At 43.2% G+C, this 24,497-nt stretch overlaps 1 protein-coding gene across 7 annotated transcripts in view; it reads right to left on the reverse strand.

The window, feature by feature from the left end:
* Nucleotides 1-24,497, reverse strand: part of gbf1 (golgi brefeldin A resistant guanine nucleotide exchange factor 1) — a 91,575-nt gene that overhangs the window by 15,911 nt on the left and 51,167 nt on the right. For 2 of the 7 annotated variants that reach the window (XM_083775522.1, XM_083775518.1), the window contains exons 5-23: nucleotides 18,771-18,889; nucleotides 18,236-18,344; nucleotides 17,643-17,703; nucleotides 14,342-14,396; nucleotides 13,866-13,946; nucleotides 11,884-12,031; nucleotides 10,923-11,140; nucleotides 10,314-10,485; nucleotides 8,463-8,674; nucleotides 7,897-7,995; nucleotides 7,577-7,771; nucleotides 7,100-7,292; nucleotides 6,829-6,969; nucleotides 6,620-6,708; nucleotides 6,234-6,436; nucleotides 5,034-5,157; nucleotides 3,179-3,304; nucleotides 728-810; nucleotides 119-355 (exon numbers count right to left, since the gene is read on the reverse strand). In XM_083775522.1, coding sequence (XP_083631648.1) covers nucleotides 119-355; nucleotides 728-810; nucleotides 3,179-3,304; nucleotides 5,034-5,157; nucleotides 6,234-6,436; nucleotides 6,620-6,708; nucleotides 6,829-6,969; nucleotides 7,100-7,292; nucleotides 7,577-7,771; nucleotides 7,897-7,995; nucleotides 8,463-8,674; nucleotides 10,314-10,485; nucleotides 10,923-11,140; nucleotides 11,884-12,031; nucleotides 13,866-13,946; nucleotides 14,342-14,396; nucleotides 17,643-17,703; nucleotides 18,236-18,344; nucleotides 18,771-18,889 — 2,665 coding nt within the window. Of the gene's footprint in view, nucleotides 1-118; nucleotides 356-727; nucleotides 811-3,178; nucleotides 3,305-5,033; nucleotides 5,158-6,233; nucleotides 6,437-6,619; nucleotides 6,709-6,828; nucleotides 6,970-7,099; nucleotides 7,293-7,576; nucleotides 7,772-7,896; nucleotides 7,996-8,462; nucleotides 8,675-10,313; nucleotides 10,486-10,922; nucleotides 11,144-11,883; nucleotides 12,032-13,865; nucleotides 13,947-14,341; nucleotides 14,397-17,642; nucleotides 17,704-18,235; nucleotides 18,345-18,770; nucleotides 18,890-24,497 lie in introns of all 7 variants that reach the window. The other 5 variants (XM_083775519.1, XM_083775517.1, XM_083775523.1 and 2 more) reach the window with 3 other exon arrangements.

The following is a 24,497-nucleotide window of genomic DNA, read 5'->3' on the forward strand; positions in this document are numbered from 1 at the left end:
CATTTCAGGTTTACAGACATCTGGTAGCCGAAGAAGATAATGTTGTTAAATTTGTGCTACACTGATAAGACCTTTGTGTTACTGTCACTAATTAGCTTTTAGCCGTTTGCAGGCCTACCTGAAGCCAGCGATAGCCTTCTGGATGATGGTGTCATCTAAGCTCTTGTCAAAGACATAGGACAGAGCAGCGATGGTGGGGCCCCAGGTCATGGTGAACAGGTCGTGGTCGTAGCTGCCGGCGGGGACGTGCAGGAAGATGCCCTCTGGTGTGGCGCCGCGGTGCAGTAACACACTCCACACGTAGTTCTCCTTCACCATGCCCGACTGCTCGTCCGGCATCACAATCTCGTCATTCCTATTGAGGCGGAGGTTGATTTGCAGTATTGATGCTTTCAAAAGACTCGTTCATAGACAACACACACACCTCCGCTGTGATGCACAGACGCAGTCAGTTGCATCAATCTATGGATGTTGACTAAATAATGGAAAATATTCTGAACTCTAATGCCAGATTTCTATTCTTGACATCTAGTCAAAGAAATACAGATGGCCCGACGTCTGGCATAGCGGTCCGGGCACATAGACTGCAATACGATCATGACGACCTTTGCTGTGTGTCTCTCTCTCCCCATTTCCTGTCCGTCTACTGTCCGTCTACTATACAGCCTGTCCTGAATTAATGCCTGCTAAGGTGAAGGCTGGGTGGGCATTCCTAGAGAGAGCTTACTTGATAGTGTTGTAGATTTCTTCTAACATGTCCGGGTCAAAATCTTTGTTCCCATTCACTCCCTTCAGATTCTTCTTGAATTGCTGTATGAAACAATCAGAATAATAGAAAAGAATTATATGAATCATAAAAACACACTTTCACCTGTCAAGCAAGAGACTTTTTTCAAATATCAAAAAAAACTAAAACGTAGATGGACTCGCATTTCCAATTTCCACCATCAACATGTCAGTCAATGCGTCTCAGCGAGCAAGCTTAGCTCCGACACACAACCCCTCTGGCATCCCTGCCTTCATTAACGCAGAAGAAGACCCAACGACAATTAAAAAAGGACCGAGGGGGATTGCCCCTGTTATGTGTCACTTAATATGTTTCAGTTGCGATGTTAGGAAAACAGGGATCGGAGCCAAGGACCTCCTGTAAATAAACACAAGCGCGCAGCGATGACGGACAACCTCAAGGCTCGGGTTTGTGTCACCACTTGGCTGGGGTTTGGCGTGCTGGTGGGTCAAGCAAAAGGGAAACAGGAGATTCTCTGTGGGGAGATGGGACAGACAGAGAAATAAACACACAGCCAGATAGGGAAAGGGATTTAGAGGGTAGTGAGATCAGGCATGTGTTTGCCTGACAGGCATTACACGCACACACACACACCCTGTACCTAACAGACACACGCTCACATACACACACCCTGTACCTAACAGATACACACATACACACCCTGTACCCCCCCCCCCCACACACACACACACACACACACACACACACCATATAACAAACTATCACACATTCATGGACCCTTCCATGCATAGTATCAGACAAACGCGCTTTGGAGCGGCCGGTGGAAAGTGGAAACAATAGGTGTCAGAGAGACAAAGCAGCTGGACAGACAGGCTGCCAAACCAGAACACAACCACTCATCTTGCTCCTCTGTGCTATGTTTACATAGATTACTCAGGCACTGAGTGCCCAGACAATACAGCAAACATCATATCAAACTCAACGTGAGTGTTTTGCTGTGTCCTCCCTTAACATGTCATGCCATCGCCCAGCCCAGGGGACTGAAGTTTAATTTCTCAACAGGCATAGCTTGCCGATCTCCAAATCGACCTACGCTGTCAACAAATGGTGTGGTGGTGAATATTACGCATTGCAAGCTGCTAAGTCAGTAAAGTGCATGGCGCCACTTTTATTGGCCCCCCTCAAAAGTGTTGGGTCAGGGGCTCTGTTGTCGATTGCCCACGGAATTCTGGGAGCCCACTTGAACCAAATTGCGACTGAGCCCTTGGGAATGTCTCGGAATACTTCAAACAAAAACAGGGCACCACATGTACGAAATGTGGCGTGGGTGTGTTTCAGTGTGAATGAGTACATGTACTACTGTATGCGTTGTGTTGGCCTGCGTGTCACTTATTGAGTGACAATGTGAATATGCACTGTAAAATCCTCAGTGGTGATGAAACTTACCCTCGGTTTTCCATGTGTAAATTAAGTAAGGGTTTTACTGTGTGCATGTGTGAAGAGAGAGAACGTTGCAGAGAGAACCACAGAGTGCAATAGTGAGCGAGAGTTTGTGCACGTGTGTGTGTGTGTGTGTGTGTGTGTGTGTGTGTGTGTGTGCACGGCTGCACGCGTGTGCGGAGGGGAGCGCTTCTGATTGTGTGTCAGTGAGAGTGGCCCACCCGTACAGTCTTCAAAAGACTGCCCTAGGGACTTGTGTTTAGTCTTCTCCCGCTGTCACTCAAACAGAGAGAGAGAGACAACCAAGAGTACAAAGACAGAGAGAGAAAGAGATTCAGAAATAGAAACGGGGAAGGAGACAGAGAGATAGACACAGGAAAGTGTGTGAGAGAAATAGGAGAAAGAGAGAGAAAAGAGAAACTTTTCATTTGTAACTCTGAGAGAGTACATTTGTACACTTTTGGAGTTAAATGAACTCTGAGGGTTTTACTTTGCAGAAGAGCAAGAAGTGGGGTACTGTGCTCTTGCTGCTGCTGCTGCTGCTCCCCCCCCCCCCCCCCACCCACCGCCTGTTCACATGACTAAGCAGCCTGAGCTCATCCCTGGGATAGACCACCACTGCGTACAGCTGTTGACCAGGGCTTTTTGAACTACCATCAGTCGCTCCTACCGCCAAAGAGCACCAGTGGCAAATGCTGGCACCCATGGTGGAATGCCACTCCTCCAACCAGACACACAACCAAAGGGGGGGTGGGCGGCACCGGGTCCCAATGAGAAAACTGTGAAAGGCTTTTATGAGGTCTTTCAAATGGCTTTACATTGTAAATGGAAATCGTGGCATACATGTGTTCATGTTGTTTTAGCCACTTTCAGCCTGGTATCTCTACTTTGGAAATGTCATTATACAAAAATGTCATTAATGTCATTATATAAAAATGCCTAAAACAAAAAAGTGCCTAAAAATAGCAGATGTAGAAGCTCATTACTCACCTCAAGCGTCATGGGAATATTCTGCTTGCGCACGTTGTGGTTGTGCTGATCGGTGTTCAGCATGATAACAGCATATGCCAGGGCGAAGCCAGCATCATTGGTCTCAAAGGGAGAACCATTCACTTTCTGCACACACACACACACACACACACACACACACACACACATTATTGATCCTGCAGGGGATATTCCGTTTCAGCTTCACCAAGCTGATGGCTGTTCAGATGGTCATAATGAGCACTCTGGGGGGCTGTTAGGGGTTAAGGTCTTGGTCAGAGACACTTTACAATTTACAATTTAGGCATTTAGCAGACTCTCTTAATCCAGAGCGATTTACATTAAGCAAGAACAAAAAGCATGGGAATACATCACATAAAAGCATTTATCATGAAACATGCGTAAGCTAAGAAAGTAACAGTGGAATATCTATATAATGAAACTAATACTATACATATAAACTATACATATATACTACTATGCTATACATATGTACTATGGCGTGCTATGACTATATACAATGCAATTATAGTGCTGTCTACATAACATGCTATAAGTCTGTATCAAATGCTATCTAAGTCTACAGAAATGCTATCTAAAGGGGTGGGGTAAGTGCTATGGGCCATGATGGAGTCTGAAAAGGTGGGTTTTCAGACTACGGCGGAAGATTGGGAGTGATGCTGCAGTTCTGACTGCAATGGGAAGTGCATTCCACAGTTTTGGAGCCAGAAGGGAGAAGAGTTTGGGACGTGTGGAGCGTTGTCCCGCCGTTTTTAGTGAGGGTACTTCCAGCTTCCCTGTGTTGGCTGATCTGAGTGCGCGGGAGGGTTTGTAAGGTTCAATCACACTTTGACACGTATAATGAGCAGGCTGGGCAGGGGGGCAAACTGGTGACCTTCCTATTCCCAGATGGCCTCTCTACCCACTCACAGACAGCCTCCTCTATACACATTCAGTAACGCTACGTTCAAACCTGGATAGTTAGAGCGACGCAATTACATACTGTACAAGGCCAATGGAAAGATGCGAAGTCGCGCGAACAGGGCGATGCAAACGAAGCAAACGGTCACCTGGTATATTCTCCCCAGCTGGAAAAATCCTACTGAAGGCGACCTTTGCGGCGACTGAACGACTCCACCCATAGCGTCCTGACGATGTTGTCCGGGACCCCGGAAATGTTTTGGCTGTTTGGTTTTATTCATCCAGTTCCAACTGAACTGACCGCCAATAGACCGTAAATATTTTGAGTCCTTTTGCCACGACTGGAAAAAACCTGCATATTTATATCGGTATCGTTGATATCGGTATCGGAAATTAGGAGTTGGACAATATCGGGATATCGGTAAAAAAGTCAACATCAGACATCCCTAGTGCCTAGTATAGACCGCTGGCATTACTGGTCACCCCGTGGAGTGGAAAACTCATTTACAGTGCAACGTCTCAAATACACTCATGAACTCATTGGAGTATTTGTGTTGCGAGGTCATCCTAAGAAAAGGATATTACAGGAATAGTTTCCAGGTCACACACATCCGCCTGTTATTTTGAGTAGCCGTCATGTTGTAAATTAATGTCCCCTGCTGAGCGTGTCACGCCCTACCTTCCATTGCACGCTCATGTGTACTGTATGTGTAATAAATGGCAATGGTCATGTCATGGAGCCACTGTACTGTACTTAATGGCCTGCGTGCATGACTGTCCTTGAGTGATGATGCCATGCTACCGTTCCACCGGCTGTTACCTGATGATAGTAACTGACAGTGGGTGTGCATGCATTGTGTCTCTCTCTGCCCAGCATTATTGGAAAATGGCGTGTGTGTGTGTGATTGTGTAGGCTGAACGTATGCAGCTGCCTTACATGCCAGTTGACAGTGAAGGTCTCTAGGAGCCTATGAATGACTGGAGCCTCTCCCGGCAGCCTGAAGGCCTCCAGGTACAGACGCAGGGCCTCATCAATACGCAGCCCTTGGAAGCCGAACGTGCTGCAAGGAGAATTCAAACAGTTAACACAACATGGATTTGATTTTCTGTCAAATTATGTTGTTAGGCCATGATTGAACATGTTATTGTTCAGTCATGTACAATAACATTGTACATATTATATAAACAATTTAAAAAAATTGTTTTGACACACGCTAAATAATACAAAAGGTTTGCATCTAAATGTCACAGACCTGAATGATGCAATAATTGTTGCTGTGATGTTTTTAGTAGTTTTTTTTCACGCCGTTTCAGTCACAGTGGCCATTTTGACTGGTAAATGCAGCTGGGTTAGCTAACCCACCCGTCTCTAACCCCAACTTAATTGTGGGTGCGTTTCGTGCACACAGTAATACATAAATGAAACACATCCACAAGTAATGTTTATGTTATTGTCTTCAGTTATGTTTTACCCATCATAATGTATTTAGGCCCAAGTGCAGAAGAGCATGCTATCCTTTGCAGTTACACTCTCAACTGAACACCCGCTCCGACCAGCGACAGAGAGTCGACCTTCCCACACATGAACACTACCAACTGTGTTCATTGGAGTGGCCAGTGAAGGCGGAGGCACAGCAGAGGAATTGAATCAGAGATGCCCAACAGCGTCTCTAGCATTTTTTACTTGCATCAAATTGATCTAATGGACTGTCCTATTACCTCGACATCTACAGAAACTACACACGAAGAAGAGGCCTACTAAACTGCCTCCCCCTGGCCAGCCGGGGCGCCTGATGGAGGGGAAAGGTACTGGTCTCTATACTGCCTCCCCCTGGCCAGCCGGGGCGCCTGATGGAGGGGAAAGGAACTGGTTGGAATAACGTGTTCCTTCCACGCGCTACGTCCAACCAGGGAAACTCCCCCCTGTCAGGTGTAAAGGAGCAACTTGGACACTCGGGCATGAAGGAAGCATGAGTTCAAGTCCGTTGCTCTCCCCTTGTCCCCCATATGGGGTCTAGGTTGGTGGAGGGTGTGTAGAGCCCAGGATCACATTAGATGATTGACACAGGGGTGAAAAATGGGTTACAAAATCGTGGGATAAAAAATATATATATAAAAAAAAAAAGAAGAGGCCTACTTGACAAAGCTGTCCAGCAGCTCCATGTGCTTGCGGTCACTGACAAACTCCCCAATCATCTTCTTGTCGAGTCGTGGGTTCTCTCTGAGCCACTGGGCCACCTGGTCGTTATCCATGGGATTACTGAGGAGGACTTTCTCCTGTAGGAACTGGATCCCCTTTTTGGGTTTCTGGTTAAACTGCTCCGTCCCAGTGATCAGCAACTGGAGAGAGATAGAGCAGAACACAATTAAAACATTTATCAAATATTACTAATAAAATATTTTATGATTATAGTAGATTATAGATAGTAGTCAATGACTATTCGATGCTTGATTATTTATTTGACAGTCCTAGTGTGTACTGTGGACTGTTTAATAAAATCTGTAGGTCTTAAGACAGTTAACCTTCTTCTTGATTTTAATGTCATTCAACTCTTGGGAATCTGGAAAGGTTGAAGAGAATCGTTGAGGCTTTGTTGGTGCTTTCTTCTCGGCTGAAAAAAAAATCCAATACAAAACAAAAAGACTTCCATTAACTACAGCATCAAGCATGATTTGTTTCTCCATGTACGTTTTGTCGACTGCGTCATATGAATGTGGTGTAACAGACTCACCAGGGTCAGTCTCGTCCTGATCCTGCCTGCCCAGTCTCATCTTCTCAGCCATCAGGTGTCCACTGGTAGGTGGACACACTGCAGCACTCTCAGTTTCTGGAACATTCTCCCCGTTGGCACTGTTCTCCAATAAAGTTGTGTCTAAAGACAAAGAGATAGAATATTCATAAACTTTTACAAATGTACCATTCAATTATGGTACATATTTGACATGGTTAATAACCTATTTTTTGGTCCAACACAGTCTATAAAGTTGTATAGGAGAGTATACCTGCTGCTGCGTCTGTGCTGTTATGAGTTAATCCCGTCTCCTCTGCCGGCGCCGTTTCCGATTGGTCCTGCTGAACTGCACTGTTGAGCACCTTGGCTTGGCAGTGGGCCTCAGTGCTGTCAATCACAGTCAGCAGAGCCTCTAGAGAGAGGAGGTGAGTGGTGTAGAGCTGCCCAGACACTGGGAAGGCATTCTGCAGGAAGTTAAAGTGAGAAGCATACATTTTGTGAGTATCTGAACAAAACTGACCTAGAACAAAACTTCACTTAAGGCTAAATCGCTGAAATAAAGCACAATACTGACAGAACTATCGACCAGTAAATCTCTCTTTTCATTCATACATCTCGATTCATCTTTATTGACGTTTCATATAACAACCGAACCGACAGTATTGAGCTAACAAGGCATACTTTACCCTCAATTTATACTGCACTAACTGCAGAGTATGAGGCATTAAAATCCATATAACTTGTCTACCTTAGACAGCAACTTGGTGAGGTCTTCAAACAGGTTGGAACAGTAGAAGTCACAGTCGTAGTTAATGTAGAGCTCCGTCACAAAGCTGGGGATCCTCCACAAGTGCACCAGAGCCTCCAGGGCCATCTCCTTCATCTCATAAGGCATTTTCATGTTCTCTGACGTGATGATGTCCATCAGCTTCTTCAGGTACATCTGTGGAGGGCGGATATATTATTGTTGTCCATTGTTGCAGCCATTAAGATGCGCTATGAAGGACTTGAAAGATTAACCAATGCAAAGGTACAAATATTACAAACAAACCAGGATGTTTTCGTTACCTCGAGCTGAAACTTGAGATGCCCTCTCATGCCCTCAAAAAGCAGGAAGCAAGCACGTATTGAGGCAGCATACAGGTTCATGCGCTCTACACTCAGCAACTGCAACCAAGAGAGAGATTTAGATTAGAAATACAGATTAAAGGCGGTTGCACACTGGACGCGTTTTTCGGAAAAACGACGGGAAAAAGCAACTAAAAATACGAAAAACGCGCTCTGTGTGCAGGGACCTATACGGTATATAAATATGAGACGGCCATATACAGATATGGAGCGTGTCATGAGGCGTGACGGATGAGACGGCCATATATGGAGCGAATCACAAGGAGTGACGGACGAGATGGCCATATATGGAGCGTGTCACGAGGCATGACTGACAAAAGGACTGACTGACGCGAAATGCAGGTTTTCATAGTAAACTGCCACCTACAGTCGCAATAATTTCTATATTCTTTTTATATTTTGAGTGAATGGTTGTATAACACCAACCTCGCCGAGACAAATCTCTCTTATTAACATACTGTACCTAAATATAAAATAATATTCAGATTCAGCCTGTGATAACTAACCTGGAAGAGGTGTCTGCAGAGCTCATCTTTGACCAGTCCCAGGAGTGACTGGTAGTGTCGGATGTGTGCAGACTCTAAGGCCACGGTCAGCAGCTGCAGGCCCATGTGCATCATGGCCTCCGTGTTGTGGCGGTCGTGGGGGTTGGTCAGCGAGATGAGGAACCGGAAGAGCTCCCGCAGGCACGGTAAACCATACGGGATGAGGGACGCTCCTACAAGGACGAGAGTTGTGTTAGAACACCCTTGTGGTAAGTGGCATCTGTTGCATCTAAATTGTAAATTCTAGAATTTCCATTTACAAACCCTAGAATATTCCGGGCACGTCATAATAGACGAACATTCGCTGAAAATACACAACGTACAAGCTCCCAACACAAGCTTGAGCTTGTAAATCGCCTAACGTCACAGAATGTTTGCCTAATATGACTTTATACTTGATTTTATTACCTTAGTAAAGCTTTTCAATCTATAGTTTAATGTATTTTTTAAATCATCATGATATGGGAGGGGTTTAGTACATTTTTGTCCCATTCATTTTAAAATTAGTGATAAAGTAGGAGGTTTCTACTGGTTCTACCAAGTGAAGACTGCGGGTGCAGCCAATAGCATTCATTTCCGTTTGCATTTTGGACCGGATATATTTGAAATCGCTGCAAAATAATAATAATAATAATAATAAACTTTATTTGTATAGCACTTTTCATACATAGAATGCAGCTCAAAGTGCTTCACAGGGCAGGACACAAAAATAAAATACAATAAAACACAAGTAGTTAAAATGATAGAACAATAGCAGAGAACAAAACCGAATATAAGAACATAAAATAAATAAAAACACATAAAAAAAAAAAAAAAAAAAAAAAAAACTCAACTAAAAGCAAGGGTGAAGAGGTGAGTCTTGAGTTGAGATTTAAAAATGTCTACAGAGGGTGCGTGTCTGAGCTCGAATGGAAGTTTATTCCAGGCTGTTGGGCCATAGAAGCAAAAAGCTGCCTCACCGTACTTTTTTGTGCACATTCTTTTAGGCACTTCAAGTAGGCCAGCGTTGGAGGACCTGAGGGGGCGGCTAGGGACATATCTAGGTAGGCAGTCACGGAGGTACGGAGGTGCGAGACCATTGAGAGCTTTATAGACAAGTAACAGAATTTTAAAGTCAATCCTGAAAACAACCGGAAGCCAGTGCAGTGATGCCAAAACTGGAGTAATATGTTCTCTCATCTTAGTTCTAGTTAAAACTCTAGCTGCTGCATTTTGGACAAGTTGTAATCTGTCAGTCGTTTTCTTAGGGAGTCCTGAAAAGAGTGCATTGCAGTAGTCAAGCCGAGAAAAAACAAAGGCGTGGATTAGCGTTTTTGCATCGTCCAAGGACAAATAGGATCTGATCCGTGCAATATTTCTAAGGTGAAAAAAGCAATCTTGGTAACATGATTAATGTGTGAATTAAAATTCAATTCAGAATCAATAATAACCCCCAGGTTCTTTACTGTACTGTTACTTTCTACAGTCAGGTTGCCAAGTCTGCTAACTATTGATTCTTTTTGCTCGCTAGAACCGATTATGAGAACTTCTGTCTTATCCTCATTTAGTTTGAGAAAGTTCTCACTCATCCAACATTTTATGCTAGACAGACAGGTCAACAGCGGGTCTAAAGCACAGGGATCGTCTGTACCGTATAGGCCTCATGTACCGTCTGTAGAAACCAATGGCAACACTTTGTCTATTTCTGTTTTACAGTAATGATTGTGTAGACAAGAAGAAAAAAGCAGTAGGCCATGAATAGAGTCCTGTGGGTGTTTATTAAAGCAATAGGGAGTAGAAAGGTCTTATGGACATAATGAACTCAAATCTAACCATCTCTCTGTGTGGACTGCGTGAAGCGCACTCCTCTGGGGTTCACGTAGTCCATGTCATGGACGGAAGCACTGTCCGACTGCTCTGTGACACCCTCTCTGTCCTCCAGGACCTCAGGGATAGATTCTACTGATGCTGAATGGACCTGTTCCACCTGCTTGCCCGGCTCAGACTGGACCGGAGGGCAGAAGAAGAGAAAGAGAGAGGATATAACTGCAAATCAATATCACAATCATTTAAAACTTTTGCCTTGATTGTGATTTTCTTTCCCTTTTCTTCTTTTTTTTAATAGCAGATCTACAGGCTCAAATGTGCGTTGTGAGCTACTTCCATTTTGTTGTACACCAACATTATACAACGAAGTAGAGTATAATACTGGCTGGTGGTTAGTCAGACTAATGATTCAGTCAATTTAAATAACACATTTTTTAAAAGCATCGTGCAATGCTGTGAACTGCAATGCTGTGCAGATATGCTATATGAACTTTTGGAAAATGTTTGAAAAATTTATTAATCTTGTAAACATGGAAACATGGACACGAAAAATAAGTAGTATCGCTTGTCATCATTGTGACAGGCCTACTAGGTACTAGACAGAGGGGCCTCTACCTGTGCCTCCAGCCTGCTGGGCTCTGTTCCTGGCGTGGAGGGGGTTGTGGCAGTCGAGCTAGTCTGCTCCAGGTCCGTCAGGTCTTCCCTGGAGGTGGCCTTGGAGCAGGTGTCCAGGCCGCTGTCTGTGGTGGAAGGGCCGGAGATGGAGGAGCCGACACTGTCTGAGGCCGACAGGCTGGGCATGGAGGAGCCCTGCTCGATGAAGGGGACGCCACCTGCTGAGACAGAGTCACAGAGCCATCGGGCATCCGGCTTTGATATTATTCCATACGTGCAGTCAATTTAAACACAAATATTAGCACGTTGGGAGTTATCACAATTTGGAGTCATATGGACGATTTGGACTTTTCTGCCTTTATCAAGTGAAGAATGACAGGAAAGAGGGAGAGAGAGAAGGGGAGAGACATGCAGCAAAGGTCATCATGAACGGGACTCGAACATGCAACACACTGTCAGGCCAGAGCCTATATGCTCCTCAAAAATCAAAACCCTAACTACCCCTCACGTATTCCAACTAGAAAACAATTCTGGGAAATTGCAAGTGTGGTTGTACCGACAATTTCAAGCTTTGAGTCTTGCATAAGTACAGTATGATGATTATGTATGATGATGATGATGTATTGACCCACAGGACGTCGCAGGGACCCCAAAAGGTTTATACAGAATAAATAAATAGAGTTGGGCGTTAACTATAGTCTGGTTTCCCCAGAGACTAATACATGTAACACTAACCTCAAATTGCACAATACACGGCTACAATTACCCCCCAGGGACCTCCGTGGCATGTACATTCGTAGAACTTGACCTTAGATTACACCAGGTTCCAAGAAACAGTGAATGATAAGGCAGATGCAGTGATTATTTTAAGTGCATGGGCATGTGTGCATGAGAGAGACAGAGACAGAGACAGAGACAGAGAGAGAGAGAGAGAGAGAGAGAGACAGAGACAGAGACTCACCAGAGAGGTTGTTGTTGCTGAGCGCAGTGGGTTGAGTTTGCTCCAACTGACCAGAGGTGGTCTTTGCAGTGTGATGAAGAGGCCGCGGTGAGCGCTTCTGCTTCTTCCACTTGGACGACTCACTCATCCCACCTGCCCGCATCTTCAACTGGAACCCAGCAAAGACAAAAGGGCTAAATTGAACACGGTTCTGGTTGGGATTTTGTGATAATAGTGGCACATGCCTGTTAATGAATAATGCAATAATTAATAATGGCCCTTAGTTCCCTAGTAATCATTATTGCATCAGGGATCACACAATGCAGGTTGATGCAGAAACACTGTTGATATGGATAGAGAAGTCTGAGAATAACTAGCATAACATGCACGCAAGCCAAATGTAGCAATGAAACGACATTCTGCTCTCCTGATGTGTATTTGCAACGGTGTCAGTGGTACAGCAAAATATAAGAATGCTCTTCACATCTTCAGTGAATACACACATCCCATTTGCAAACACACAAGTTTAACATGACAACTGGATGACAGACAGATGAATAATTCAGCTGCATGCACCATCCCATTTGTAAAAGCAGACAGCATGGGTGACCTCCAAAGCGTGACGTAGGCAAAACAAAAGGTAAAAAAATAAAATATTCACAAAAAGGTGATGCATTAATGAACCAATAATTAAACCAGTCCAGATTTGACTCCCATAAGAATTAAAATTATTATTAGGTATTTCTATTTTAAACCTACTGTATACTCTGTACCAAAACTCTACCTACTAGCCAGTAATACCGGTATTAAAGAATAAGTAGTGGAAGGTTAGTGGGTTGAGAATAAACGGAGAACGTAAATGTTATAGGAAAGAGGCTGGGGATGGGGGTGGGTCATTCTGGAACCTGATCACTGGACGTCATCTTCCTTACCTGCACTCTTTTGTTTTTCCACAAGATATTGTAAGCCTCGGGAGAGAAGGGAGGTGGGCAGGTGCCCGTGATTAGTGATGGGCCAAATGTTAGCAGCAGTACGTACAGACCAGACACCGAAACACGCACACTGATGCATGACGGGAGAGAGACGGGGGGAGAGGGGGGCACACAATGCAATGCAAACCCCACTGGGATGGCCCTGTGTTTGGAAAGGATGAGGAATACACAGTTCATGGGGACCAGACTGTGTAGAAGAAATAGCAGGCAAATTAGAGTCACATGGCTCGTAGGATTGGAGAAAATGGCTTCGCGTCATATCGTCGCTGACGGGCGGAAACCTTGTATGTCCAAAACCTTTACTTTTCACAAAATGGAAAGAATATTGGGTCTAATGGACCCAATGTACAGTACTAGCTAATCATTTGGTCACAAGCTCTTAATTAATACTCTTAATACTTTTTATTGGTAAAATATATTTAAAAAAAAATAACTTAAAACTTAGATAGATATGGAAATATGGAGATACAAGGTTTCTGCCCAACGTCAATGATATGTAGTGAAAATATAAATATAACAAAGAAATGTCATATTTAATGGTACATTTAGAGTTTGTTTTTCTGTCTCTGATCGGCGGTTCAATGCAGTTACAGTTTATATCCAATCCAAGCCATGAGATGCATGCATGGGATCATGACTACAAACAAACAACATCTGATATTATTGTTATACAGCCTGAAACTGCTAACACTACATAATTTCATTGTGTTGGTGAAATCTGTGAGTAAGTGGAATAACGGACAAATGTTTTCTAATCTCCAAAACAATACATTTAGTCATGTTTTTTACTAACAGATGTGGGTTTAGGTTAGAATTGCAATACCTTAAAAAAGGCAGAGAAAACTATGATTAAATTAAAAAAAACATCCTGCAAAACGAAGGCATGAACTCTTGTTACCCAATAATGGAACAAACCCAATGCACCCTTCATGCACTCTCTCCAAGCCATGCTAACCCTGCCTATGTCAATGCACTATACAGCTGGGGCCTCAGTTACAGTACAGTAAGTACCCTCTCTAGGCCATTCTGACTGGTGTTTCTAGGCTGCTCTGCACAAATAAGATCCTGTGTGTCCAGGATACACGATGGTATCTGTGGGGGAGGAGAACATGTGCAGCTGAAACACGGGCAACTCAAAAAGACACGCACATACAAAAAAAGGCAGACCGTGAAGTGGACGAGAGAAGGTGGGATTAGAGGTGGAGTGAGCAGGAAGAGGGCACGTGTTGGACTCTAGGTTCTTTCAATTGACTACAGCCATTTGCGTCAGTTTCCCCTCAAATGTTATGAAACAATAGCCACCTCGAGTGCCCTGTATATTTGCTTTCAAAGAAAGATGAATGAGAATGAGCTAATGGTACAATGTCCCCACACTACAAGAACAAGGGAGGAAGAGAGAGAGAGAGAGAGAGAGAGATAGAAAGAGAGGGGGGGGGGGGACACAAGCACATGAGAAAACTTTCACTCATCATCTCACTCCTTTTTACCTTCTTCATGTTGGCACCCACAAAACTTTTGGCCTCCTCCTTGAACTGGGGTAGTCTGGAGAGAAAAATAGAAAAATAGAAAACAATTTACATTTAGCAGACACTCTTAATCCAGAGCAATTTACAGTAAGCAAGAACACCACATCAAATACAAATAGTCATCAAGGACCATAAGTAAACTAAGAACCTAACATCCGTCTAACAGTAGATTATCTGTACAATGAAACTATAAGTATACACTATACTTATACTATAGAATGCTATGTCTACATAATATGTTTAATGTATATGTATAATATCTAAATTACATAATTTTAGCCTTTGCATAGGCTTCAATCACAAGAATGAATTCATAGAACTTAATTTATTTGTGAGCCTCTACGACAAACGCTGACCGACACAAATCCTTATCTTTTTAGACTAAATATGAAATGCAAGCATGCGTGTTCTATGCGCTGCAACAACTAATAACTAGTAAATAATTACTTATTAATTAGGCATAAAGTAAAATTAAACGTTGATAAAATACAGTTTTAGAGCAATATCACGACAACTTCTAAAATGTGTGATTCAGGAAATAATCAAAGATAATATAGCATTTATATCTTGTACTGTATGCAAAGGAGAAGGAGCTTGCAGAATGCATTATGTTACTCCACAATAGATTGAGGGGGAAGCCTTAACAGAAATACAAAACAAAGCCTATGAGATACTAGGCTGCCAGAGGCAATAACACCGGGTGATTCAACATCCTTAAAATGAGCTGCAAATAAACGACTTCGAGGCTTGATGAGATGAGCCCTGTTAGCCAATGTTCTCAACCATGAGCCACTGGGTTTCTATGGACTCTTGGGCTTTGCTGTAAAATGAGATGTCACCGCCGGTGACACACACCCACACACAAAACAGGGGGGGGGGGGCGACAACGGGGGTCCCCCTGACATTAACTCCACGTTAATGGAGTGTTGTCTTGCTGCCACGATTATTGGATGATCTGTGGGTCCAACAGATTAACATACCTAATACTTTCAGCAGGCAATCTAAGCCTCCTTCTGAGGAGACCAGGAGAGCTGCAGCTCATTATTCCATGACAGAGGGGGTTTGGGGGGGGGTGCACCCCAGACTCACTCACATCTCTATTATCTAGGGACCGTGTACAAGTGGAAGACTGGGGATGGACATGAGCAAAATGAGATGTGGTGTGCGCATGTTATTTTGTGAGTGATACCAGAAGCACGTAGTAAAAAGGCCTGGCCATGCTAAATATACATCTCTTCAAAGGCAGGGATGCCTTCTTTTACGACGATGATTGTCATGCTTCTCTATTTCCATGACCCTGCACTGTAAAAGCCACGTTAGCGGGTATGATAACAAGATGCGACACCATAGTTCTATGGCGTTAAAAAAAAAAACAAGAAAACAAGCTGACAGCGCTTTTGAGGGTGTGTCAGTGAATGGCGATAAGCTTGGCAAAAATCAATAGTGAGCTCCACTGAAGGAAGATAATGCAACGCTTTGTTTCAAATCCTGCATCAAATAGACTTGGCTGAGATGGGCACACCTTCAGAGAAGGAGGTGAATTTACACCGGGACTTTATTTCAGAGCTCTGTTTGTTCTTGTGCCATGCGCTGCCTCACACATAGAGATTCCCGTCTGGCTTGATCGCTTCTGTCTGGGATTACTGGCCATGCAAATTCTCGAGTCCCGATCTGTATGGTTGGTGTGTGTGTGTGTGTGTGTGTGTGTGTGTGTGTGTGTGTGTGTGTGTGTGTGTGTGTGATTCAGTGTGTTTGAGACTAGAAGCTATCGTGGCTGTCAGTAAAGTTCCATTTACACTGGCAGCCAAATCTAGCCTGAGATTCAGATCTGTGACACATCAAGATTGAAATCCGATTAGTTTAAATAGGTCTAAATGCAGACAGGTCACATACAAGTCACATGGAATCAGATTTTTTCCAATGTGACTTGAGCCACATTCAGAGCTGGTTTCAAATTTGATTCAAATATAATTTGAGGCGATCTGTCTCAATCTGAACGCAACAACCAGATCTAAATCGGATTCCATGTGACTTGTCGGTGACCTGTCAGCATTTAGACTTATTTTACTCTATAATTGCGGCTAGCTGTTAGCATAAACCCCAGTTCCCAGTGCCACCATACAGATTGGAATCAGAATCCAATCTGGATGTGGCACAGATCTGATTCAGGCTGGATTTGGCTGCCAGTCTGAACACGCAGATCAGATCTGGTCACTTGAAGAAGGCAGTGTGAATGGTCGGGCCAAAAAATCCGATTTGAGAAATAAATCCGATTTGAATCAGATTTGAATGTGATTTGCCTGTGAGTTTTATACATATTTAACCAATGAAAGGAATTTTAACAAGAGCTTCTGTCTAAATTACAACTAGATTTGAGATTGGAATACAGGTCCTTTCTTTTGCCCATTTCCTGAAAGGTTTTGGACATACAAGGTTTCCACCAGACAGCGACGCTAAGCTACACTACCACGGCAGAGACCATCTTCATCAATATGCAGATCATACAGTCAGGAGCTCAATTGGCTCATCCCCTAGTCTGTGGCTGAATGTGACTGGCACTCTGATGTGAGATGGGGGAGGGGGAGCGTGCTGGGCGACAGGGAAAGGGCCTCTTATGCTAAATGCCAACAGGAAATCGTGTTATTCCATTAGTGGATCAGTGACCCGTTGACACGGTGCATAGCGCACAATGAAATGCATGAACTAAAGGGAGTAATGATGCTCTGGAGCCATGTTTATGGAGAGAATCTTATATTTGCAATCCACGGGTGACTGAAGGGCGCAAATGAGCCCCGTCACTGACTTGAGATCTGTGGCTATATCATGCAGTACATTACATTATTTCTTCTCCCCTTGTTATCAATGGGGGAAACTGACTTAAAAACCGCATCCACAATCTCTGGCCATTTCAAATGTCATCCCCATGAGAGGGAATGTGGTTTACCCAAACACTCTCTAAACGACTAGAAGTTTTAATTAACAAAAATAAACTCTGTGCCTAGCAGACTAACCTATAACCCAACACCTTTCTTTTTGCCCTTCCTTCTGCCTGGAGAGTTTCCCCGAGAGAGCAGTCCAACTCCAATCTCCTAATTGAACGTTGCGTGTACAGTATTAGTATTAGTTATTGTTCAAACTTTATGGGTAACCTGAAGAATATTTTATTCCCCTGGATGACAGAGGGGAGGGTTTCGGTTCAGATAAGACAAATATTTCCCCATATTCCTTTTCACTTTCCTCCTCCCACACCTGTCCCATTTACCTGGAGAATAGTAGCTGGACCATGTCGACGAGTGTGTGTTCGGCGGACTTCCTCAAGAGCTCTGAATAGGGAAGGATAGGCGGGAGCGAGAGAGAGAGAGAGACGGAGAGAGATAGGAAACAGGTTAGGTGGCATAAGAGTGGTGAGGGAGACAAAAAGAAAATAAAGAGCGAGGGGGACCCCATGTCCACCTCTGTTTGGCAGGGCTTAGAGGGGATGCTTATTAAGGCACAGTTGACAGCTCAGGGGTATGGAGAGCTAAGGGTAGTGGACTCAGAACTGTGAGGCTGGAGTTGAGAGCGAGCAGGGAGTTCTTACTTACTGTTAAGTCCATGTGCATTATGGGATGCCTGAGGCTACAAGTATAAATAGAATATACAATAAAATCTGTGGGAAATGCGCCCATGTGATGCAATGGGTTTATGTGATGTTTTGAAGTCACAATAAAGATGGCGTATGTGTCTTCCCAGAAGTAAGCATCAGGAATCAGGAACATTGTCTGGCAGAATTCCCAGGTGTACTGTGATGCACGTGACGATAGAGAAGAGACAGAATTGAGAGATAGAGAAGAGAAGGGAGGGAATAAGACTCACCACTGAGACGCATCTCAAAACAGATGCGGAAACAAGACTGCATGATCTCACAAACAGACTCATTGGTCAGGTGGGCTCCGACTGGTGTCAGCAGCAATGTCCGGAGGACCTGGTGTAGCATGCAGACAATGTGTGATTGAACAAATATCCTCAGGGCAACACTTTCACTCTTTGAAGTTACTGTAAGAATATAGATATTGTTCACCTGAACAATAACTTGTGTTCCCTTTCATTACCCTACAGTCAGCTGTCTTTGCATTTTGGTTGAATTAACTTTTTAATGCCAATGTAAAATCAATTTAACAACCAAATTAAATAAACTTATTTCTACTTCATCATCATCATTTCTATTCTGATATAACACTCCTGTGCAGTCCGTGCCGTTGTCAAAACTTCAACTAGTTTTCCAGAGTTCTTAAGTGGGGGCTTGACAAAATATCTATAATATGATAATGTGTGACATTTACTGTGTTAAACTCTACCAATGCGTAGTAACTCCGCGCATGGTAACTTGCAGAACAACCGTGTATTGTACCTGAAGGATTTTCATTAGGACCACTTCATCACTTGCAGGGTCTGTTCCAACAAATCTGGCATGTGTGACGGCGTCCGCCATGTTCTCAATGGCCTCTGCTGCTGCCTCATGGTTGGCATCTGAAAAAGGATAGAATTAATGTGCCTTGTGTTGTCTTTGGTGATGTTTCTGACCGGTTCCATTTATAAGCCAACATGTTCTAAGCCTTAGAACTTGTAAGACCTTCGAATCGAAGGTCTTTCATTGGGGAAATTCAAATGCAACAAAGGCCTGTTCAAATCGATATTATGGGAACGGTGAAGACTTTTAAAATGTGTACAAATAGTGCATAAGATACTGCAAAGTATTTTTGGAAAGCAATAACTAACAACCATGGTGCAACCTCAGATGATCTTTTTCAGTTGGACCAAGGCCAGGAATAACCCCCACATCTGCAGTTGCAATACGCTTTGGCCTAGACAAACAAGCACTTTACTGTGATAATTAAGGAATATTTTTTTGAAATGTCTTAACATATTTCTGACATAATAAAATTAGGTCACACACACACACACACACACACACACACACACCGATATGTTCCATCCAGAATGTCCTTCAAAGCCAGGGATGTAATCACCAGATGTGGCCTTTTGTGAAGTAGAGACTGGGGCAAATTGGATGTCAGGGCAACGGGAGCTGGTGTTTTTGAAACCCGAGCGGTTGGCCAGATAGCTGCCAGGAGTCAGCCTGTTTTTCTTTCCCATCGCCTTCAAGAGCCGCAATTCATTAACTAATAAGCATGGGCTGCAGGAGGAGGAGGGGTGGGGGGCAATGGGTGGAGAGGGTGAGAGCTTTCCAGGTGAAACTGTGATGCAGCTGTAAATTCAAGACAGGGGGGTGGTGAGTGACTGTCAATAACTGTCCAAAAATGTAAGTGGACACAAATGCGTTTAAATAGCAAATGTGAGTATGTATGTAAAAGTAAACTATACTGAAATTAATGGAGTTTACAATTCAGATGTTGCTTACTTGCTGCACAGTAATATCAAATATAAGTGCCATGTTTAACACATTTCTTTTGCTAAATGTTTCACCTAAAGCACATAAATTGCCTTGCCTTAAAATCCAGATTTAAAATTAAGCCAAATGGACCCGTAAGGGTTTTACTGAGGATTTTAGTACCCGCCCAGGCGTGGTCAAAATGGCAGCAAGCAACAAGCAGGCCGGTTGTGCTGAAAACATCGGCATCTATCCACACACACAGAAACTGGAGACCGAGGGGGGAGCCAGCAGAATGTCAGAAGTGATATAAAACACTAATCCTTCTCTTGGCACCAAGTCCCCACAAGCAGTGTCCAAAGGAGAGGGAACCATTGTTAAAATAACACAGGGTAAAGAAGAGACTCCATGTGTGTGTGTGTGTGTGTGTGTGTGTGTGTGTGCACGCCTAGGGGTATGTACAGTACATAAAGCCATTGGGGTGTGGGGGGAGAAACAGCTGTCACGTGAACGTGAAGCAGTTAAATTATATCAAACTCTGAAGTGAAATCAAATAACTAGTTTGAGTGGGAAAAGAGCCGTAGGGACGGAGTGTTTTTTTTTTGTTCTTTTTTGAGGCACGCCACACAAAAAGCTCTCAAGCCCCACTCTCCACAAGGACCAATACATCTTTAGAAACCAAACAAAAGGACTGCTGGTTTTTCCCCTGGTCAAGAGAGACGTTCAGTTTGTTCACCTGTTCAGCCTCTGAATAGCAACACGATCACCAATAAACTATTAACTAGGGTGCATTTTATTAAGATTGGCCATATTGTTAAAATGCACTACTGTAGTCACAAAGAACGCATACAACGTTGTGTAACAGTGCTTGAAGATGATGTCTTTATGCAAGAGCAAAATTTGAATAAATATACAAATACTGTACATTAACTTAAATAAATAACATTGTTTTAAATTTAAATTAAATAAATTATTTAGCTTTTTAATGTTACCCAACACATTCAGTCATAAAGGAGACTTGACTACTGCTGGCAGTGCAGTTCATTAAGATTGGGCATGTAACAGTGCAACAGTAACAAAGAACGAAGATAGTTCCTTTATGTAATTGCATGGTTTATATGAATACATGTAATATTTGCATATAAATATACAAATACTTTACACATGATTACATTATTTAGCTTTTTAATGTGACCTAACACATTCAGTCAAAAAGGAGGCTTAGCTACTGCTGTTAACATTGAGCTCATCTCTTCTGGCAGCAACTCTGGTTTTAAGCCTCAGCTGGATCTCACTGTGAGCCCTATGAGAATAAGTGACCATGCGGCCGCTTGCAGCAGAGTGACTGCAGGGCTCTGCCGAGTGCTGACTACTCTGGACCAGAGAGAGAGAAAGGGAGAGAAAGAAGAGAAGGAGAGAGAAGAGGAGATGAGAGGAACGGGGAAAGAGTAGGAGGAGAGATCTGGATATCTGTCAGTACCAGGGCTTAAGGCTGCTGCTCCCTCCGTGCCAGTAGACCTCAGGCCACAGATTGAGAGGAATTAGCTTGTGCTAAATGAAATGTGTGTGTGTGTGTGTGTGTGTGTGTGTGTGAGTTTGTGAGCATGCATGTACACGTGTGAGAGAGATTTACCCCTCTCTCCCTTCTTACCAGACCCCTACAAGCGGCAGAGGACAGGCAGAGAGAGAGAGCAAGAGAGAGAGAGTTGGGGGGGGGGGGGGGGGGTGTTGAGACGTAGGGAGCACAAAGGGGAAGACATGCCAAGGAGAACAGGGATCACATTAGGGGTGTCACGTAGGAAGGGGGGGCTCATATTCAGCATGTCATGCGGGATAAAGAGGAACAGGACTGCCTGCTGGGGGTTGCTCTGAGAACTGACTTAGGGATGGATATTTAGAGTAATGTGTGCAAACTCATATGTACCCCCCCCCCCCACTCCACTCTCCGAAACATCAGACGGCCTTGCTGAGAGTGCCAGGGTCTGTAATCAGTGTTTCTCTACAACAAAAGGACAGACGTGTTGATCCCCTGTGCCTACAAAGACACAGGGACCGTTATTAGACATGCCGTCGAGGATTTCTTCCATTAGTCTGTACTATCTGTTAATAGCATGTTTAGGAAATATGATATGGCCATGATTACTCCCAACCAACACACCACACACACACACACACACACACACAGTGCAGTGATGAAGTTATGAAGTGTTCTGCAATTAGTCTATAGGCATATTCTTTTATAATACCGGGTGTAAATGAATGTAATAATACCGGGTGTAAATGAATGTAATAGCCAAATTACTGACAGAAACATTCAAATAATAAACCAATACTATATGTGTCAAGAGTACAAGGTGAAATCCCGAAGTAAAATATTGAAAACGTAAATGAAAGGCTTCTATTTATTTCAGATCTTGAACCAAAAAATTTAATCCAAAACATTTCCAACCAGGAGATGGCAGTATTTGACAGGACCTACAGTATCATCCATTCACTGCTGTAGAGTTCTACTCAACTACTATCCCACTTTTACAATAGTGTTCTTAGCCTGAAACCATGTCATGGATCATGGTGACATACGTTCATACTGTAGTTAAAAACAACAAACAAAACAAACAAGAAGGTTGTAAGGAGGAATAGGTGAACACATGGGCTGTGAATGAGAATTTTGACCAAGTCTGCAGTTCCAACATTTGTCAGATTGTTTTTTTAATTATACATTGTATGTTTAAAATTATTCACTAATGAGTAATGACCATGTGAGAGACAGTAGTTCACCTATGATGATTAGAATAAAGCATTTCAGTGACAAATGCAGTGGCCGTCAAATAAAATGATAACTTGAGTTTTAGTTTTCAGTGGGTAAATCACTAACAATTTACTCCAAAATACTCTCTCTGTACCATCATTTTAAGAGGCATCAAAACACTAGAAAAGTGTGCTCCTTGGGAGGGCAAATCGAAACCAGGCCAGCTTAGCTACCCAGGGCCCACAACATTTGGAAGCCAATTGGAATGGAATATAACAAAAATCACACCAATGTGAATTGAGCGGTGGCTTTGGACTCAAGAACAGTTAATAGAATGTTCGCACACATAGCTACGTAATGGAGTGGAGACACCACTCAAAACAATCTGTACAGGACATACATATGGACACACAAATCTGACATCTTGATCACACGATTCCAGAGATGATGTGAACAGAATCTGTTCAACAGATTTGGGAGTTTTGGACAAAATCTGTACGAATAGCAGCAAAAAGACTGCTTTGAAGAAAACACAAACTAGCGGAAAACCTTTCCAGGCAAAAATGGGAGTGGCCTATATGGGGACTTGTGTCATAAGCCAAGGAATACAGAGGGAAACATTAAATTGTTTAACTGTAGCCTGTTCTAGTACCACCATGAGGCTGATTCTTCCCTTGTACTACTGGGAGTGTGCGTGCACTTCCTTGTACTACTGGGAGTGTGCGTGCACTTCCTTGGACTACTGGGAGTGTGCGTGCAAAGTTTGGCACTGATGGTGCCAAAGTGGTGCCAGAGATGAGCTGCTCACAGACAACCAAACAAACAGACAAGAGGACCGGGGCGAAAACATAATCTCTAGCTTTTGGCCATTGGGCCTGGCGGCGATAATTTGATCACTTTGATATGAAGCTGTGGCCATGTGGTTTAAATATTAGTTTTTACTTTATTGGATATTAGTGTAGAGAAACAGGAAATTAACATCAGACAGAATAGAGAAATGCGATACATGACAGGAGTCGGATTCAAAGTCAGGTCTTCGCGACTCACAAAGAACATGTGGTGCTTGCACTGACTGGCTGAGCCACCAGGCACCCCCAGTCCTTGTTTAAATTCACGCACATTTATATCAGGACATCCCACACATGAGCATTACTCCTCAACCTCTGTGATCCAACATCAGATTCCATGGGGATCAGCTTTTACATGAGGTGCCTTTAATGTGAACTTGACATGACCCTTTGACATACTGTGACTTTTGGGATGTGACCTTGATGTAGGAAGGAGAAGATTTAACATGTTCCCTCTGGACTCGCTCCTAAGTCCTAACACGTCAAATTGATATTATGGACGAATACACAAGACCTAAAGGCAATGGCGAGCGAGAGCCTAGAGGTTTTGATATATAAAATCAAATACATATCAAATACATAATGCAGTAGCCTACGTAAAGGGTGAAAAAAAGAGAATGTAAAAGTTACACAAAATGTCAATCAAAATCACAGATTTATTGTGTAATCTCAATTTAAATTAGGATTTAAGAAAGAAATAATCAATATACCTAATGTACATATCCCCAGGTAATACTTAGCCCATACACACTGCACATTATTTATTTAAAGTTTTTATCTTTATATTTGTAAAATTCTATATACTTCTATTTAGATTTATCCTCGTAAAGAATACATTCCAGTGTCATGTGGAAGCTCTTCACACTCTTTACTAAAGATTGGAATTGAATTCTCTTTTAATATTGTCCTTTAAAATATCCCTCGCTAACCTCTCAGCTGTCCCTTCCAGAACACAGTACTGCTACAAGTATGGTGAGGTGCGCATGTTAAAAAGCTGCTCAAACCTTCGCAGCATTCAGAGATCACAGTCTACCGATGTCATCCGATTTTTACCGCTCCCATCATTCTACCGATGGTGTGAAAGAGTTTTAAGGTCTTCCAGGCCCCATTGCCATGGTTACATGTCCCTTTGAACACCACTGATGAAAT

Source organism: Protomyctophum parallelum, assembly GCF_964188405.1.
Source record: "Protomyctophum parallelum genome assembly, chromosome: 10".
NCBI classification, from domain to species: domain Eukaryota; kingdom Metazoa; phylum Chordata; class Actinopteri; order Myctophiformes; family Myctophidae; genus Protomyctophum; species Protomyctophum parallelum.